At 41.6% G+C, this 19,884-nt stretch overlaps 1 protein-coding gene across 17 annotated transcripts in view; it reads right to left on the bottom strand.

The window, feature by feature from the left end:
- The window catches only part of NCOR2 (nuclear receptor corepressor 2), a 429,457-nt gene that overhangs the window by 94,750 nt on the left and 314,823 nt on the right, over window positions 1–19,884 (bottom strand). For all 17 annotated transcript variants that reach the window (XM_075833601.1, XM_075833585.1, XM_075833675.1 and 14 more), the window contains 2 exons: window positions 18,446–18,590; window positions 10,770–11,271 (listed from right to left, as the gene is read on the bottom strand). In XM_075833601.1, coding sequence (XP_075689716.1) covers window positions 10,770–11,271; window positions 18,446–18,590 — 647 coding nt within the window. The remainder of the gene's footprint in view (window positions 1–10,769; window positions 11,272–18,445; window positions 18,591–19,884) is intronic.

Genomic DNA, 19,884 nt, shown 5'->3' with positions numbered 1-19,884 from the left:
GAAACATTTTTATTACTTTTTTTACTTGTCCCACTAGGGGACACTTAGTCTTGCAGCTTTGATCGCTGCTAGAGTACATTACACTACACACGTAGAGTGATGTACTCTAACTGTCATTGCGACGTGACTGTCACTCTGACAGGAAGCAGAGGAGGAACGGCCGGAGGCTGTTCCTCCGAGGCTTCCGTACATGGCAACCCGGAGGTCATTATCTGACCTCCGATTGCCGTGACAAGCATCGGTAGCCCCCACGATCACTTCGTGGGGGCTGCCGATGTGCTTCAAACCACTTAAATGCGGCGACGGCAATCCGTCGCCGCACTTAAGGGGTTAACTGCCAAAAGCAGCGGCGATGGTCCGCTGTCCGGCGAGACTGATGTCTCAGCTGTCTAGGACAGCTGTCAGCGCGCGCCTGTCACTCTGTGTTTACACAGAGTGACAGTTTGAAATGCGGACGAAAATGCACGTCCTGGTGCGGGAACTAGCAGCCGACCAGGACGTGCATTTTCGTCCTTGGTCATGAAAGGGTTAAACATTGTTTAAACTAAGTTACAAAACAGAAAACGCATATTACCCATGTGCTCACTAAGTGGTTATTAACGTTGTATTAGCCGTTGATTGTAAAGTGCAATATGTGCAAACCAGATGTAAACCAAGGAAAAATTATCAAAAGAATGGGAGATTATAGATTTACTGTATTTGGGAAGTATTTTGACCATGTATTCCTTACCGCTAATACAAAATACCAAATAATTTACATAAGGCCCAGTTGACAGTTTTTTTGGCACTGATTTTGACGCAGAAACGGCACCAAAAAAACGTCCAAATGGGATTTCAATGGGAGGCGGAAGTTTTTTTCCTCCAGCCACTCGCAAGAAAAAAAAGCGGCATGTCCACGGTTTCGCCTCTGACCTCCGGTTGAAATCAATGGGAGGCATAAAAAGAAGATGTTGTTCTGGCTGCAAAAAAACAGTGTGAACTAGGCCTAAAAAAACAGCTGGTTGTTTTAAGATAATAAAACGGAGTAAAAGTGGAGCTTATCTTCTTAACCCGTTGGTTTACGGCGGCCACTATCGGGCTTTATTCCGATGCATAGGCCTTTTTACGGCGCTGCATCGGAATAAATAAACAGTGCAGGGAGCCATTAAATCTCCCTGCTCTCAGCTACCAGGGGTAGCTGAGGGCTGGGGACATCCCTGCTCGAACGGGTGAGATCGATATTAGTATTGATCTCACCCGTTTAACCCCTCAGATGCGGCGCTCAATAGCGAGCGCCGCATCGGAGTTGTTTTGGAAAGGGAGGGAGCTCCCTCTTATCCCACTGACACCCGGCTTCTATGGCAGCCGGGGGCCTAATAAAGGCCCCCAAGGTCTGCCTGTAGTAAATGCCTGCTAGGTCATGCCTCTGGCATGACCTAGCAGATGCCTGTTAGTTTTACACGGACAGGCATAATACACTGCAATACAGAAGTATTGCAGTGTATTATAAATGCGATCGGATAATTGCATTGCGAAGTCCCCTAGTGAGACTAGTAAAAAAGTAAAAAAAAAGTTTACTAAAAAGTGAAAAAAAAAAGTGAAAATAAAATGAAAAACCCACTTGTTCCCTTTACAAACTGCTTTATTATTAAAATACAAAATAAAGTAATAAAGTTACACGTATTTGGAATCGCCGCGTCCGTTACATCATTTAATCCGCACGGTGAATGTCGTAAAGCATAAAATAAAAAAACATGCAAAAATTGCTGTTTTCTTTGAATCCAGACTTAAAAAAAACGTGATAAAAAGTGATCAAAAAGTCGCATCTACTGCAAAATGATACCAATAAAAACTACAAGTCGTCCCACAAAAATTGCATCAGCGGAACAATAAAAAAGTTATGGCTCTTCAAACATGGAGACACAAAAACAAATAATTTTGAAAAAAAGTGTTTTCACTGTGTAAAAGTAGTAAAACATACAAAATCAATATAAATTTGGTATCGCTGCAATCACAACAACCCGCTGAATAAAGTTATTGTGTTATTTATACCACACAGTAAACGGCGCAAATTTAGTACGCAAAAATGTGTTTCGAAATTGCAGTTTTTTTTCTATCCCCCCCCCCTAGAAAAAAGTTAATAAAAGTTAATCAATAAATTCTATGTACCCCAAAATGGTGCTAATAAAAATTACAACTTGTCCCGCAAAAAACAAGACCTTATACAGCTATGTCGACGCAAAAATAAAAAAGTTATAGCTCTTTGAATGAGACGATGGAAAAATTTAAAAAACGGCTTGGTCATTAAGGTCTAAAATAGGCTGGTCACTAAGGGGTTAAAGGGTATGTCCACACGTAGCGTAAACACTGAAGATTTTCAGCGACTGATTTAATTGCGGAAAATCCGCTGTTTAATACAGTAGTAGCAGAGTAGATAAGATTTGAACAACTCCCACCCACACACTGCGTGGAAAATTTGTCGAAAAAAACATTCAGAAATTGACCAGTGATGCGTTTTTTTAATCTGCAGCATGTCAATTTATGCTTCAGAATCATTGCTTTTCTGTTGCAAGTCTTTCCCATTGAGTTCATTGTTGAGGGAAAACCTGCAACAATAAGCAAAATGTTCGCAATTTAGAAAAAAACAAATATATACTTACCCCGTTTTTCCGTACTTCTCAATCCAGGCCGTCCTACTGAGATGACAGTCACATGGGATGCACAGGCTGCAGTGGTCACATGGGATGAAACATCACCCCAGGAGGCCGGGCTGCATGGACAACATAGGGATGCATCACCATGACTAAGGGAGACTGGGATAAGTATAAGGTTTTTTGTTTTTAACTGTTGTACACATATATACACTCCTCAACATTGAAATTGCAACACCAAGAAGGGAAAGCCATCAGGTTAAAATCGAGGAAGTAGCAGGTGTCACCAAGATCTGCAAATGATCAAATTTTCAAGTCCACACAGATTGGAACCTTACGGCTCCAATCTGTGGCATGTGGGAGAATAAATGCCAGATTAAAAGCAATGTCTTTTAGCCACATGGAACCTCAAAAATCAAGCATCAAGTGTTGTGGGATGATTGTGCAATGCCTCCTGTTTGTCGACATGGCAGCTATCCCCACACATGGCAAACGGAGAGGGACAGAATCCTTGAACTGAAAGTCCTTGGTTTATCACTCCGGCAGATCGCTACGCGCCTAGGCTGAGATGTCAGCATTGTTCAACGTTGTGTGTCCTGGAGGATGAGAAAACAATAACAAACAGAAATGACAGCAAGAGGTGCATGGATGCGAACCACTCCACGGACGGATTGTCTGATTAGAAGAATGCCGCCTAGTGATCCATTCTGTACTGCAAGTGAATATGAACGTCACATCCCAAGCCTAGAGGGGCAACCAGTGTTGATACAAACCATCAGAAGGCGTTTACACGACATTGGGCTACGAGCAAGACATCAAGCTACAGGTGTTCCATTGACCACACGGCACCGCTCTCAAAGTCTATTATGGTGCACAGCAAGACGGCAATGGAGGCTGGAATGGAGGTCTATACTCTTCGGCGATGAGTCCCGCTTTTGTCTCAGACGCAATGATAGCCGGAAATTGGTCTGGACACCACGCGGGCAACGCCATGAATAGGACTTCACAAGGGAACGTCACACCTGTCCTACTCCCAGGATTATGGTGTGGAGTGGCATGATGTATGGTAGCCGGACCCTCTAGTCTTCATTTCAGGTACACTAACAGCTCGGCGTCACAGTTATTTGGTCGTGGAACCAGTGGTATGGCCATTTCTCCTAAGTGTCCGAGAAGCCGTTTTTCAACAGGACAACACAAGGCTGCATGTTGCTCGTGCTACAGTGAGTAGTCTGCGTGGCCTAAATGTGCTACCGTGGCCTTCCGCCTTCTCTGGACTTGTATCCCATCACATCTGTAATGTCATTGGTCGGCAACTGCAAAGGGAGCTGTCAGTAGCCAACCTTGATGGTTTGCGTACCCAAGTGCATTCAGCGTGACATAACATTCCTCAGACAACCATTAATAACCTCATTGATAGCATGCCAAGGCGTGTAAGTGCGTGTATTTTCTGCGTGTGGCGCTCATACTTGACACTGAAGAAATCAAGATGTTTGGAATATTTTATTTCCATTTTTTTAAATCATTTGCATATCATTAACCCCTTCCCACACCTTGGTGTAAATGCACTTCCAGGTGAGCAGTAACTTCACGCACCTGGGCGTGCAGTCACATCTGCGATTTAATAGTTAACCGCCGTGCGAAGCTACACCGCAGCAGCGGTTAACTGTGCAGGGTGTCTGTCCTGCTCTACCCATTGCCGATCAGCGGCCAGTCACCGCTGAAATCAGCAATTAACCCCTTTGATGCGGTGGTCGATTGCAATCGCCGCATTGAAGAGGTTTAGAGTAGATCGGCAGCCCCCCACATGCATTTGCGGGAACTGGCGATCCTGGTCACGGCAACCGGAGGCCAGACAATGGCCTCCGGGCTGCCATGTACGGAAGCCTATGAGGACCAGCTGGAGGCTGGTTCTCATATGTTTCCTGTCAGAGTGACTGTCATGTCACAATGACAGTTAGAATACATTACACTATGTAGGTAGTGTAATGTGTTCCAGCAGCGATCAGAGCTGCAAGTCTAAATGTCCCCTAGTGGGACAAGTAAAAAAAAGATAAGAATGTTTTAAAAAAAGTGTAAAAATAAAAGTTATAAGTTACATAAACAAACACTTCTTTTTTTCCTATAATAAGTATTTTATTACAGAAAAAAAATTAACACGTTAAATAAGTACACATATTTGGTATCACCGCGTTCATAACGACCAACTATAAAGCTATAATATTATTTTTCCTGCATGGTGAACGCCGCAAAAAAATAAAAAAAGTCGCATTTACCCCAAAATGGTACCAATGAAAACTACAGATTGTCCCACAAAAAATAAGCCCTCACGCAGCTCCGGTGAAGAAAAAATAAAGAAGTTCTGTCTCTCAGAATATGGCGATGCAAAATGTGAAGAGTTCCAAAAGCGAATAAGATTGGGCACCATTTATCAGTGCGACACTGGCCACACATCTGCGGATTATTATTTATTTACCACATTATTATACCCTCTTATTATACTCCGCACAGCTTACATTTGCCCCCACATTATAAACTGAAATACCAGCAAAACCCCAAAGAGAACAACTGCCAAGCAAAATCTGCGCTCCAAAAGCCAAATGGTGCTCCTTACTTTCTGACCCCTACAGTGCGCCCAAACAGCAGTTTACGTCCACAGATCTGGCATCGCCATACCCAGGAGAACCCGGTTAATATTTTACGAAGTATCTTTCTTCAGTGGCACAAACTGGGCACAACATATTGTGCTCTAAAATGGCATATCAGTGTAAAATTGTCATTTTCACTCTGCACCATACGCTGCGCATTAACCCCTTCGTGCACCACGACATAGCATGTCGTGGTGTGGGTGGTGATGTATGGAGCGGGCTCACACGCTGAGCCCGCGCCATACGCTGCGGGTGTCAGCTGTGTTTTAGAGCCGACACCCAGGACTAACGGACAGGAACAGTGGTCGCGCTTTTACAAGAGCCTGTAAAAATGACAATATACTGCAATACATTCTACTGATTGCTGGTTCAAGTCCCCTAGGGGGACTAATAAAATGTGTCAAATCAAAAGTAAATAGTTATTAGTGAAAAAAATTCAATAAATCTTTAAAGTCCCAAAAAAAACCTTTTCACATTTTTTCTCTAAAGTAATGTAAAAAAAAATACAAAAAATTGGTATTGTTGCGTCCGTAAAAGTCAGAACTACTACAATATACCATTATTTAACTCGCACGGTGAACGCCGTGTAAAATAAAGAATTTAAAACTGCAAAATCACTATTTTTTGGTCATCTTGGCTCTACCAAAAAATTTTATAAAAAGTGCTCGAAAAGTTTTATGTACGAACAAATGGTACCAAGAAAAATTACAGTTCCTCCCGCAAAAAATAAGCCCTCACACCACTCTGAGGGAAAAATAAAAATGTTATGGCTCTTGGAAGCGGGGAGGAAAAAACGAAAAAGAAAAAAATGGTTCAGTCCGGAAAGGGTTAGATACTTTCTAATGAAAAATTTTTTATGACCACATGTGGGGTATTGCCGTACTCGGGAGAAATTACTTTACAGATGTTGGGCGGCTTTTTCCTCCTTTATCCTTTGTGAAATTGAAAAAATTCAACATTTTAGTGGAAATAACGTTGATATTCATTTTCACAGCCTAATTCTAATAAATTCTGCAAAAGACCTGTGGTGTCTAAATGCTCACTATACCCCTAGATAGATTCCTTAAGTGGTGTAGTGTCCCAAATGGGGTCACTTTTGTGTGGTTTCCACTGTTTTGGCCTCTCAGGGGCTTTGCAAATGTGACATGGCACCCGAAAATCAAAAGCCAAATAGCGCTCCTTCCCTTCTAAGTCCCGCTGTGGGTGCAGACGGCAGTTTATTACCACATATGGCGTAGTTCCGTAATCGGGAGAAATTTTTTACAAATATTGGGGTGCTTTTTCTCCTTTATTCCCTGTAAAAATTTAAAATGGCTTTTTCAGGAAAAAAAAGTAGATTTTTACCTTTACAGACTAATTCCAATTAATTCAGCAAAACAAATGTGGGGTCAAAGTGCTAACTTTACCCCTAGAAAAATTCCTTGACGGGTGTAGTTTCCAAAATGGGGTCACTTTTGGGGGGTTTCCACTGTTTTGGTCCCTCCAGTAGATTGCAAACGCGACACGGCACTGAAAACTATTCCAGCAAAATCAGAAATCCAAATGGTTTCATTTCAAATTCAATGTTGAGGAGTGTATATTTAAAAATGTGATACAACTTTCTAATATGCTTTGTTTCAATTCTTCACAATTTAAGATAATGTAGTGCGGTCAGAAATTGAGAACACATTTGTTTACATTCACAGGTTGCAAACCCATACATACCCAGTCGTGCTCTCAGCCGAAAAGTTGATATAATTGTATCTAGTCTAGGTAATGCTCTGTGAGCTAAACAGCCTGGACTGATCTAGAGAGATTTGTGCAGCTGCTGATGTATTTAGCTCACAGAGAATTGTCTACACTGGATACAATTGTATCCACTTCTCAGGTAGAGAAGGACTAGGTATCCAGAAGTTTGCTGCCTCTGAATTTAAACAAGAGTGTTTTCATTCACTGACCGCAAACAGAATCTTGAAAATGGCAAGGAATTAAAACAATAGTTCTAGAACCTTTAATTTATACAATGATTAAGTTTTAATACATAAAACCAGAACACCCCTTTAATGGTAAAAATAAAACAATAAACATAAATGTGTAAATACACATTTGAGTGATTCTTATATTTACTCATCATAATAATAATAAAACAAATGATAATAATAAAAAAAAAAGTCTATACTTACTCCCTGGCATTGTTATAGCGGCGGCTCCCTTTCTTCCCGGCTGTTTTCTGTGCAGCCTGCCCTCCTGGGATGACGCTTCATCCCTTGTGACCGCTGCAGCCAAACACCGACTGCAGCGGTCACATGGCTGCAACGTCATCAAAGGTGACCAGGCTGCATGGAGAATAGAGGAATGAGTCGCTATGACAACGCCCAAGGGGTAAATATTGACAGATTTATTTTTAATTGTTTTAAAAAAAAAAAAAAAAAAACTTTTCTGCAGCGGAAATATCGCCCGAAGATCTTGACCACAATTTGGTGCATTTTTCAGCCGGAATTCCCTGCAGGTTCTAGGTCAGATACGCTACGTACTTTTACTCAGCGTATCCGACCTGTAGGAACATAGCCATAGGAAGTGAAAAGGCAAAAGGTGCTGTATTTTTTTTTTATCTTCGGCCCCATGCATACGAACGTGCTTTTGCGGCCGCAATTCCCCCGAAAATCCACGGGAGAATTGCGGTCCCATTTATTTCTATGGGCCCATGCACACGACCGTGGTTTCCACGGTCTGTGCATGGCCCAGGAGCCTGGACCGCAGAAAGAACGGATATGTCTCATTAGGGCCGTGTTCTGCGGTCCAGGCTCATAGAAAATAATGGACGCGGCCATGTGCATGACCCGCGATTTGCGGGCGGGCTCGCGGGTGACACGCCGCGGCCGATCCGAAAATCGCGGCAGTGCACATGGCTACGGTCGTGTGCATGAGGCCTTAGATGTTTTGGAACAATAACAAAATAGTTGCAAAGTAGGACCTTCCCATTAAAGCCCTTTCAATAGATTCTGTTCAAATAAATAACCCTTGAGTTTATAAAAGCGACCATTGAATACTGGAAATATTCATCCTCTCTATCCATTACTTGTCAAAATACTCTAGTCTTTTTACGGACGTCCCACTGCAAAGTCCAAGCAAACAATACTGCTAACTCAAGATACGATCACCAGGTGAGTAATGGAAATGTACGGCACTACTTGCTTTCCAGCAACAGAAAATCAAAGTGAAGCCTACTACAAGTAGTCAGCGCAAACAAGGCCAGAATGTCATGAAGTGCTTGTTAGCTAAATCTTCTTTATTCTTCACATAGTCTCTGTAGAAAATCAACATGCACTTGATACGCAACAAATATAGATCCTTCCAAACAAGATGAATTGTGCAAAACATCAGACAATGGCCATTACTGGGATGATGTATTTCCAAAAGACACTTCACTGAAGAGCTCTTCTGGGGGAAGTGACCTCACTTCGGGGACAAACATTGCAAGTAAAAAGCAATGTTCTTGAGGTCAGATAATTGGGTTTATTTATAAATGTAAAAAAAATAAAAAAAGGTACTGATACAATTATTTCAAAATATCCAAAGGAAAATGACAGAATGCTGCTCCCACACAGACGGTTATTCTACCATGGCTATATTTGTGAAGTCGTTTGGCGAGATTTATCAAAACCTGAGCAAAGAAACAGTGTTACCCATAACAACTAACCAGATTCCATCTTTAATTGTTCAAAGGCCCTATGGACAATGAAATCAGGGTCCTGATTGTTTGACATGGGCAACTACTCCACTTTTCCTTTTCACCAGTTTTGATAAATCTCCCCCATTGTTAAGTCTTGGACAAGTCTCCTCGATTTTGAGTGGGGCACTACATGTATTGCAAAAACCTGGAGTGACTCTCCTGGAATGTGTATGATGGCCAATAAGCAATTTAACCTTGTATACAGTTCGTACGGTTGAAAAAAAGACACGTCTATCAAGTTGTATGTTTTTCTTCTCTCTCTGGAACATTGTGGTTGTGGGTTACAAGCAGTATAATAAAAGATTACTGCGGTCTGTTTGTGATTAACCCCACTAAATTAAAAAGAAGTTTAAAAAAAAAAAAACCTTTCCCATTTTTTCCCAAAAGTAATGTTAAAAAAATTTAAATTAACATAATTGGTATCGTCGCATCCTTAAAAGTCAAAACAATTACAATATAACGCACAATGAAAAAAATTTAATGTAAAAACCTTAGAATTGGTGTTTTTTGGTCACCTTAGCTCCCCCCCCAAAAAAAAAAGAATAAAAAAGGGTGATCAAAAAGTTGAATGTACCCCAATAAAAACGACAGTAAGCCCCGCAAAATCAAGCCCTCAATCTGAGAAAATATTAAAAAGTTATGGCTTGTAGAAAGTGGCGACACAAAACAGATTTTTCTTTACCAAATAGTTTTTTCTTTGTAAAAGTGGTTAAACATAAAAAGCACTATATAAAATTTGATATCGCCGAAATCTTATCAACCTGTAGACTAAAGTTAACATGTCGTTTTTACGGCACGATGAGATGAATGCCATAAAAACAAGGCTGTTTTTTACCCACGTCACCCCACAAAGAATTTTTTTCTAGTTACAATTCATCCTGCAAAAACAAGCCCTCATAAAGCGATGTCGACGGAAAAATGAAAAAAGTTATGGCTTTTGGAAGGCGGGGAGGTGAAAACAAAAATGAAAAGACAAAAATTGGCTGCGGAGGGACAGGGTTAAAGTTCTCATACCGGGTAATACTTCACAAGGAAGCGGTATCAAAATTCCACTTAGTTAAATAAAAAAAATGTATACTGCAGGAACTAGTTTATTTTATGGAATGTACATCAAGTGCTTGTACCCTACAATATAGAGACCTCCAAGGAGCTCATAAGAGGAAGATAAGAAAGTCAGATTTTAAAGGAGGAAAAAGCAGAATTGCCGTGTTCTAGTGAAAGGCTGGAGGTTAAAACTCATTTGTTTGATAATGAGTAAAACCTAATGAGACTGCATATTTTATTAGTACTTATATTTGTCTCATTCGCCATAAAGACGTGATTCTTATTGAAGACAAACACCCTCTTCTAGAATAGAAATCTGGTCTAACAGTGGTCACATTAAAAGGAACTAGTACCCTTTATCATTACTACCATACCATGTAGCCGTTGGTGCCCTCTCCACAGCATAGCAAGCAGTGCTATTTCCACTTCTGCAAAGTTTGTAACCTAATGCTGGAGTGTGACCCACAAACAACCCTAATATGATGGTGGGAACCTACTGTACACAACAATCACTATAGATTTTCTGGTCATACCTTTGGAACACTTTTTTTTGTAACTCTAGCAGTTGCCACTTATGATGTATAAGCAAGTCCTATGCTTCCCCCCTAAACCTCTGTTGTGGTACCGATGGCTTCAAACATATCTAGACTATTGATACTTACCAAGGCCAAGCGCACGATAACTTCACCAGAATGAAAACCCACCCTAAATGCCTACACATTTCTAGTTTTCTCATACCTGTTCTTGTCAGTGGAATCCTGCTCTTCAGCCTCATCTGCACTGCAGGTGGCACTAGAGTCACTGTCCGGATTAGTCTTCCCCCCAGGTTTGCTATGTTTCTTTTCCACTTTCCGTGGCACTTCTGTTTCTTCTATCGTGGCCTCTTCGACATTTTCTGCAACAGTCTCTTTACAGTCCTCTGCTTCTTCCTGCTTAATCTCACTTTTGCCTGGCTCCTCACAGGATCTTTCTTCATCATCATCATCATCTTCTTCTTCTTCTTCTTCTTCCTTTTTGACTATACTAGCTTCTGGATCTTCTTTGGGTTCCTCCACATTACTAGTCCTTTCTGTAATTTCCTGAGAATGCTGCACAGATGAGTTACCAGGATCATCTGGCAAGTCACTGCTCATTTCCGCTACAGAGGTTCCTACTGGATTGGCTTCATTGTCTTTGCTCTCTTTGGCTTCCTGTCTTGGTGATGGAACACTCTCTGTATCTGAACTGTTGTTAACTGCAGCTGAAGGAACAGAACAAAAGCATCAGGAAGGGGGCCCCCTAACACATGACTGTAAAACATCAATAAAAATTACATACATTTAAAGCCTACATATTTGGATTGCTGGATATCATTGGCATCAAAAACAATTTTGATGATTCAAACATCAAGTCTGTATTTTAAGGTGGGTTTACACCGGCAAATATGGGCCTATAACAAGCAGCGATCACTGATCATTTCAGGTCGATAGGCATGAGTTTAAATAGCCCTTTACACGGGCCAATGATAGTTAATATGATTGTTCGGTCCCCATGCACTTTACAGAATATCGGTAGCATAACCCCCTTTTACACAGGGTGACGTGCTGCCGACATCGATGATTTTCAGAACAGCATAAAAGATTAAATCATCAGGTCAATAATCGGAACGAGCGCTTGTTCGCCCCATCGTTGACCCGTGTAAAAGGGCCTTTACGCTCACTGCATGTAAATTAAATTTAATATAGATAAATATGGAAGGTTATCCACTTTGTATTAGATAAAAAAGTCACCATTAAAAATTAAAATACTAGGTAACACCAACATGGAAAAGGATTTTGCGATATTAACAGATAATAAGCTAAACTGTAGCAAGCAGTGCCAGGCAGCAGCTGCCAATGGAAATTCGAACATGAGATGCATCAAAAGGGGCACAGATGCACATTTTTCAGACATAGGTCTACCTTTATATAACTCCGTAATTATCTGACCCCACATTGCCAGTGCATAATAAAGACATAGCAGAACTAGAGCAGGTGTGGAGGCGGGTGACCAAAGTATTTAAGGGCGTGGATTAAAGTACCAAGAGAAATTAGCAAAATTTGAGACTACTTGGCATATACAGTATATCAATATATTTGTGTAAAAAACATAAGGGGGCATCTACTAGTCCTAGAGAAAAGACGGTTTATCCTTCTGCATAGGCGGAAGGGGTTTTGTAGTGTAAAAGCAGTGGGACTACCCCAGGATGGCTGTTTATACAGTAGATACATGCAAAAGGGGTTTTGATGTGTTTGAAAGAAATAATATTTCAAGTTATCTATATGGACAGTGCCTCTCAGTAGATTTCTTCTATTTTTGCTAATTTGTCACATATAAATGTACCAGATCATCCAACTAACTTAATATAAGATAAAGACAACACGAGTAAAATACAAAATGCAGCTTTTTAAAGTGTATGGAAACCTTCCTGCATAAAAAAAAAATCAATATAGATGCATGTTAGAGAAGCTGAAAAGAATAAATTGAATAAGGTCATCAAAAAGGGAAAAGCGATCATGGTTAGTGAGGTGCCGTTATTTGAGGAGGTATTAGATAAAAGGTTATTAAGGAAGATTAGTGCAATTAAATTAGAGGAATTGCATCCGTTGCATAGCATTTTAATCGATAAACAAAGCTGTTTTAGTGATCGATTGCTACAATTTCGATGTAGGAAAGAACGATTTAAAAGATCTTTTATGCCAAAAGCTATTGCACTTTATAATATGTTTTTGTAGTGTGTGATGATGCTTTTTAATACATATTTTATTATATGTTATCGATGTATGTTGTATTGTTTTTGTATAATATGTACTGTAAACCAATTTCCCTTTGGGGATAAATAAAGTATCTATCTATCTCTCATATCTATCTAATCTATCTATGTTACTAAGTCTCTGCAGAAAAAAATGTTGCAGCTATCATAACTGGTTTACAAGCTTTTCTCCATTCAGACTTCTTCTCAAGGGGCGTTCCCCAGCACTGGTCACATGTTCTCTTCTCTAGAGGCGTTCCCCAGCACTGGTCACATGTTCTCTTCTCTAGAGGCATTCCCCAGCACTGGTCACATGTTCTCTCCTCAAGGGGCGTTCCCCAGCACTGGTCACATGTTCTCTTCTCTAGAGGCGTTCCCCAGCACTGGTCACATGTTCTCTTCTCAAGGGGCGTTCCCCAGCACTGGTCCCATGTTCTCTTCTCTAGAGGCGTTCCCCAGCACTGGTCACATGTTCTCTTCTCTAGAGGCGTTCCCCAGCACTGGTCCCATGTTCTCTTCTCAAGGGGCGTTCCCCAGCACTGGTCCCATGTTCTCTTCTCTAGAGGCGTTCCCCAGCACTGGTCACATGTTCTCTTCTCTAGAGGCGTTCCCCAGCACTGGTCACATGTTCTCTTCTCTATAGGCGTTCCCCAGCACAGGTCACATGTTCTCTTCTCTAGAGGCGTTCCCCAGCACTGGTCACATGTTCTCTTCTCAAGGGGCGTTCCCCAGCACTGGTCACATGTTCTCTTCTCTAGAGGCGTTCCCCAGCATTGGTCACATGTTCTCTTCTCAAGGGGCGTTCCCCAGCACTGGTCACATGTTCTCTTCTCAAGGGGCGTTCCCCAGCACTGGTCACATGTTCTCTTCTCTAGAGGCGTTCCCCAGCACTGGCCACATGTTCTCTTCTCAAGGGGCGTTCCCCAGCACTGGTCACATGTTCTCTTCTCTATAGGCGTTCCCCAGCACAGGTCACATGTTCTCTTCTCTAGAGGCGTTCCCCAGCACTGGTCACATGTTCTCTTCTCAAGGGGCGTTCCCCAGCACTGGTCACATGTTCTCTTCTCTAGAGGCGTTCCCCAGCACTGGTCACATGTTCTCTTTTCTAGGGGCGTTTCCCAGCACTGGTCACATGTTCTCTTCTCTGGCTGTGTGGATTTCTCATGCACAGCACAGCCTTCTCCCTGCTCTCCCCTCAGCGATCTCCCCTCTCTTCAGTTGCTGTTTTGCATAGCCACGCCCACACAGTTACACAGTAGGGCTGGCCAATTATGGCCTAAATAAAAATCATGATTAATTGAACATGTAACCTCGAATACAATTATGGAATGATTTAGGCCACATCCTTTTTAGCATACCACGACCCCTATTTGCATGCTACTCCATTGTATTAATATTTTTCCCCTGAGCCTACTGTATATAATATGCCCCGACACTGCCCCCACAGTATATTGTCCCCTTAGTGCTCCCCACACAGTATAATGCCCCATAGCTGCCCCCACACATTATAATGCACCTATAACTACCTAGCGATGACGTGACTGCCTAGCGTCCAGCGATACATAATGAATGGTAAAACAGGGACCTAACGGTCTCCTGCTCTACCCTTGGAGTCAAACTGGGAGAAAATAATTGATAAAACCGAAATTCGCAAGTTGACATAGATTAATTGCGCTGAATTTCGATTTAGATTATTTTTCAATTAATTGCCCAGCACTATTACACAGTCTATGTATTTCCAATCCTCCCCCCTCCCTCTCTGAGCTTCTGCTCACACTATAGCTCTCTGCTAACACAGGGGACATATTGCACTGTGTATGCCCAGCTATCTGTGGTTACAGGAGATTGTGGGAATGCACTGTAGTCCTCAGTGAAGAGGAGAAAGTGGCTGCTGAATAAATGAAGGGGAACAGTTCTCATATGCACAGCACACACCAGTGAGTAGGACCTTGCACATGGGTAGATATTACACTAAATGTTCGTACAGGAGTCTACAAAGGTGGAGCTGCTGAGTTTGCCGTCAGGGAGCTGACTGATGGATCAGAGAGAAAATTGAATACAGCAGCTGGCCATGTACTAAAATATACTGCAGGTACAGAAGACAAGAGGTAGACAATTTTAATCGAGACAAATTATAAATGTTTTACTTTGCAAAAAAACATACAATGCAATTAAAAAAAACCTGTGCAAAGGTGTACATAGTCTTTAAAAATGATCATTCCATTTATTGAAGATAAAGATTTATTCAGAACCTACATCACCCATATGAAAAAGTAATTGCCCCCTAAACCTAATAACTGGTTGTGCCACCCCTGGCAGTAACAACTACAATCAAATGTTAGCTATAATTTGCGATGAGTCTTTTACATCGCTGTGGAGGAATTTAGGCCCACTTTTCTTTGCAGAATTGTTTTTATTCAGGTACGTTGGAGGATTTAGAGCATGAATTGCCTGTTTAAGGTCTTGTCGCAGCCGCTCATTGGAATATAAAAGTCAGGACTAAAACTCTGCCACTCCAAAACCTTAATTGTGTTTATTTTGACCCATTCAGAGGTGGACTTGCTTGTGTGCTATGATCATTGTCTTGCTTCATAACCCAACTGCGCTTGAGCTTTAGGTTACAAACTGATAGGCGGCCATTCTCCTTCAGGATTTTCTGATGGAACCATGAGTTCTGCTCTATCAATAATAACAAGTCGTCTAGGTCCTGCAAAAGCAAAGCAGCCCCAGGCCATCACACTACCACCACCAGGTTTGACTGTTGGTATGATGTTCTTATGGTGGAATTAGCTTTACTCCTGATGTAACGAGACCCATGTCTTTCAAAAAGATCCACTTTGAATCATCAGTCCACAAAATATCCCAAAAGTCTTGGGGGTCATCTATATGTTTTTTGGCAAATGTGAGACGAGCCTTTGTGTTCTTTTTGGTCAGCAGTGGTTTGCGAAGTACAACTCTCGTATGGATGCCATTTTTGCCCAGTGTCTGTCTTAGGCTGGATTCACACGAGCGTGTTCGGTCCGTAAAGGACGGAACGTATTTCGGCCGCAAGTCCCGGACCGAACACACTGCAGGGAGCCGGGCTCCTAGCATCATAGTTATGTACAACGCTAGGAGTCCCTGCCTCTCCGTGGAACTACTGTCCCGTACTGAAAACATGATTACAGTACAGGACAGTTGTCCGGCAGCGAGGCATGGACTCCTAGCATCGTACATAAGTATGATGCTAGGAGCCCGGCTCCCTGCAGTGTGTTCAGTCCGGGACTTGCGGCCAAAATACGTTCCGTCCATTACGAACCGAACATGCTCGTGTGAACCCAGCCTTATTGTGGAATCGTGTACATTGACCTTTACTGTGGCAAGTGAGGCCTGCAGTTTTGTAGATGATCACCTGGGTTCTTTTGAGACCTCCTGGATGAGTTGTCAATGCGCTCTTGGTAAAATTTTGGTAGGCAGGCCCCTCCTTCATTTGTGGATAATGGCTCTCACTGTGGTTCGCTGGAGTACCAGAGCCTTAGAATCGGCCTTGTAACCATTTCCAGACTGGTAGATTTCAACAACTTTGTTTGGCATCTGTATTTGATTTTTTTTTTAGAGCGTGGCATCATGTGCTGTTTTTTGAGACATTCTAACGTGCTTTACATTGCCAGACAGTTTCTATTTAAAGGAACAGTGTCATCACAGAAATTTTTTTCATATGTTCAAGATGTTAGTGCTTTATTAAAAACGTTTATATTTATTTGTGTGTTTGTGTTTTACTTTTTCTTATTTTTACACTTTTTCTTCCCTATGGGGGCTGCCATTTTTTGTTCCATTTCTGTGTGTGTCGATTAACGACACATACAGACATGGAATACGGCAGCCACAGTCCCATAGGGACTGCGAACGGCTCCCGTCCCATTCACTTGTGTGTACGGCGTCTGTGTGGGAACTGCGCATGCGCCGCTCCCACACAGTCCAACTTGAAATTGGCGCCGTCCGGCGCCATTTTCCTGTGGACCGGAAGTCGCGGCCGGACAGTAATATTACTACTTCCGGTCGCGGCTTCCGGACTTGTGCACTTGGACCAGCGGCAGCAGACGGAGCGGACGGGCCGGAGGGAGCCGCGGCGGCAGGAGCAGGTAAGAGATTTCAATGTATGTTCGTGTTTGTGTGTGTTTACTACTGTATGCAAACCTACTACACTGTGTGTTAGCTCAAAAAATGGTGACACACAGTGTAGGAGGTTAGACCGTTCAAACCCCTCGTTTATCCCGGCACTAGCCAGGATAAAGGAGGGGGGGATGCTGAGAGCTCACTAGAGCGAGGGCTTTTTACCCAATTTTGCAATGCTGCAATTTTGGGAATAGCTCCATCTAGTGACCAGAAATGGGAAATACTATAAATTAGAATTAATTTATAATATTTCCTGACTCGTGAAAAAAATAAAAAAAATTTGAACAATGTTTAATCACCCACACACTAAATGTTTAATTTAAAAAAAAAAACATGTTTTTCTGGCAACACATTGCCTTTAAGTGATATTTAGATTTGACAGGTCTGGCAGTAATCATGCCTGGGCGTGGCTAGTGAAATTGTACCCAATTGTCAAATGAATTCAGTTAACCGGTTGATTTAGTAGCTACCTTGCTTTTTTACAATTACTTTTGCTCATGAGGCAACCAGGTAGGGCTGAACAGCATTTTTCCTTCAATAATGGGGATCATTATTTAAAAACAGCATTTTGTATTTACTTGAGTTATCTTTGTCTAATATTAAAAGTAGCTTGATGATCTGAAACATTCAAGTGTGACAAATATGCAACAATAGAAGAGGCCGGGCAAATTCTTTCACAGCACTGTAAATCATATCTGGAAAATATGTCCATATAAATCAGTTTAATAATGTGAGATCTATAGCAATGACTATATAAAGAAGAAAAATCTGTATGAAGATAAACCTATATTTGTCATGTATCACAAATAAGAGTAGGCCAGAGTAAGCCTGGAGAGGAAACACTGCAGATAATCAATAGAAAAGTTTATTTAAAGAGGCTCTGTTACCACATTATAAGTGCCCTATCTCCTACATAATGTGATCGGCGCTGTAATGTAGATAACAGCAGTGCTTTTTATTTTGAAAAATGATCATTTTTGAGCAAGTTATGAGCAATCTTAGATTTATGCTAATTAGTTACTTAATAGACAACTAGGCGTGTTTTTACTTTTTACCAACCGGGCGTTGTACAGAGGAGTGTATGACGCTGACCAATCAGCGACCAATCAGCGTCATACACTTCTCATTGTTCCAGCCCTGCTTCTTTCACTGCACAATCACACTGGGCTGGAACAATGAGAAGTGTATGACGCTGATGGGTCGCTGATTGGTCAGCGTCATACACTTCTCTGTACAACGCCCAGTTGGTAAAAAGTAAAAACACGCCCAGTTGTCTATTAAGAAACGAATTAGCATAAATCTAAAATGGTTTATAACTTGGTCAAAAATTATCGTTTTTCAAAATATAAACCACTGTTATCTACATTACAGCGCCGATCACATTATGTAGGAGATAGGGCACTTATAATCTGATGACAGAGCCTCTTTAAGGATTTTAATCTATACGATAATTGCGGGGTAAGTGAGCAACAAACATTACAATACTTACGGTCTCCCTCTTCTGCCATTTCTTCTTCATTACCACTAATCCCTGATGCCTCCATCTCTTCATCCTCTACAGCAGGGGTGTACTGAACCTCCTCCTCCATCTGCAGATTTTTTTTCTTTTTGCGCCTGTTGTTGCGCTCCTTCTCCTAGAAGAAATAGGTTGTTTAAATGCAAGTCCATCATAATAAAGTATAATTGGACATATATGCCATGGAATCTATGATTTAAAAGAGTGCCAGTAACCTAAAAATACTACACACATTATTGTACGTATTGTAAAACCTGCGGTTTTAAAAAATGTCACTAGTGATCAACAATGTGCAAAACTCTTATTGCAATATAAGTAGTTCTTTACTTTCTCGAATGCTCAAGACAAGGCAACAACCAAAATTGGAGTTAACACAGAGTCCGATTGTTGGAACAGGGTGTCCCCCTATATATGTTACAGCTGAAATCCACTGTGAGCTTGTGAGCCTGCTCCATCCTTGTACTACAGCGGTGTGTGGCAACTCCCCGCTCCCCAAGCCATACTATTACACGCGGTGCGGGAAATAGAAGATAATTAAGAGAACAAGGCCTCATTAACTAATTTACTACAGGTCTGAAAGCTGTGAACAAAAGTGACAAAACAATGAAATTAGAATGATTATTTAGCCAAAAGCGTTTTGTGTAAATGCGTGACTGTAAATCGCTGTAAGATCGCTTACAGCGATAGTATCGGCGATCGGGAATATTAATATCTGTCATGTAAATAGGTCTTTATTCCTTATCAGTGACCGAAGTTCAAGGCATTAGGTTTGAAGCTGCACTACTCCTACGATCTCATGACAACACTTCCTGTTTTCATATCTGGCAAGTTTTATCACAGAGCATCCTGCATAAAAACGGTTACGAAAAAAGTGTCAATGTTGCCAATAGCAACCAAAAATCAGAACAGGAAGTGTTGTCATGAGATCACCATAGCACAGAAGCTGCAGGTTTTAGGTCTGTTATGTGGAAAACAGTGATAAGTAGTAGGCTAATAAAATCTGTTTTTAAAATGGTCATGGGAATTAAAGATAGGCATTTACTATAACTGGTAGTCCTCTTTAAGGAAACAATAAAAGCACAAATAATGCTAGCAACACATTCAACATTCAATCTAAAGGGTAAATAATATAAATGGCATCCGAACAAAACTAAGACTCTGCAAGCTGAAATGTGGAGAATTAGGCCTCATGGGCCGTGACTTCGGCTCGCGGGCCGTGCACATAGCCACGTGCATTCATTTCTATGAGCCTGGACTGCAAAATATGGCCGTAATAAGACATGTCCGTCTTTATGCGGTCCAGGCTCCTGGGCAATGCACGGACCGTGGAAACCACGGTTGTGTGCATGGGCCCATTGAAACGAATGGGGCCGCAAAAATACGTTCGTGTGCATGGGGCCTAAGAAGGTGAA

This window comes from Rhinoderma darwinii, chromosome 1, assembly GCF_050947455.1.
Source record: "Rhinoderma darwinii isolate aRhiDar2 chromosome 1, aRhiDar2.hap1, whole genome shotgun sequence".
In the NCBI taxonomy this organism is placed as follows: Eukaryota; Metazoa; Chordata; class Amphibia; order Anura; family Rhinodermatidae; genus Rhinoderma; species Rhinoderma darwinii.
The sequence above is the reverse complement of the archived record's forward strand: the minus strand, read 5'-3'. Positions and strand labels throughout refer to the sequence as shown.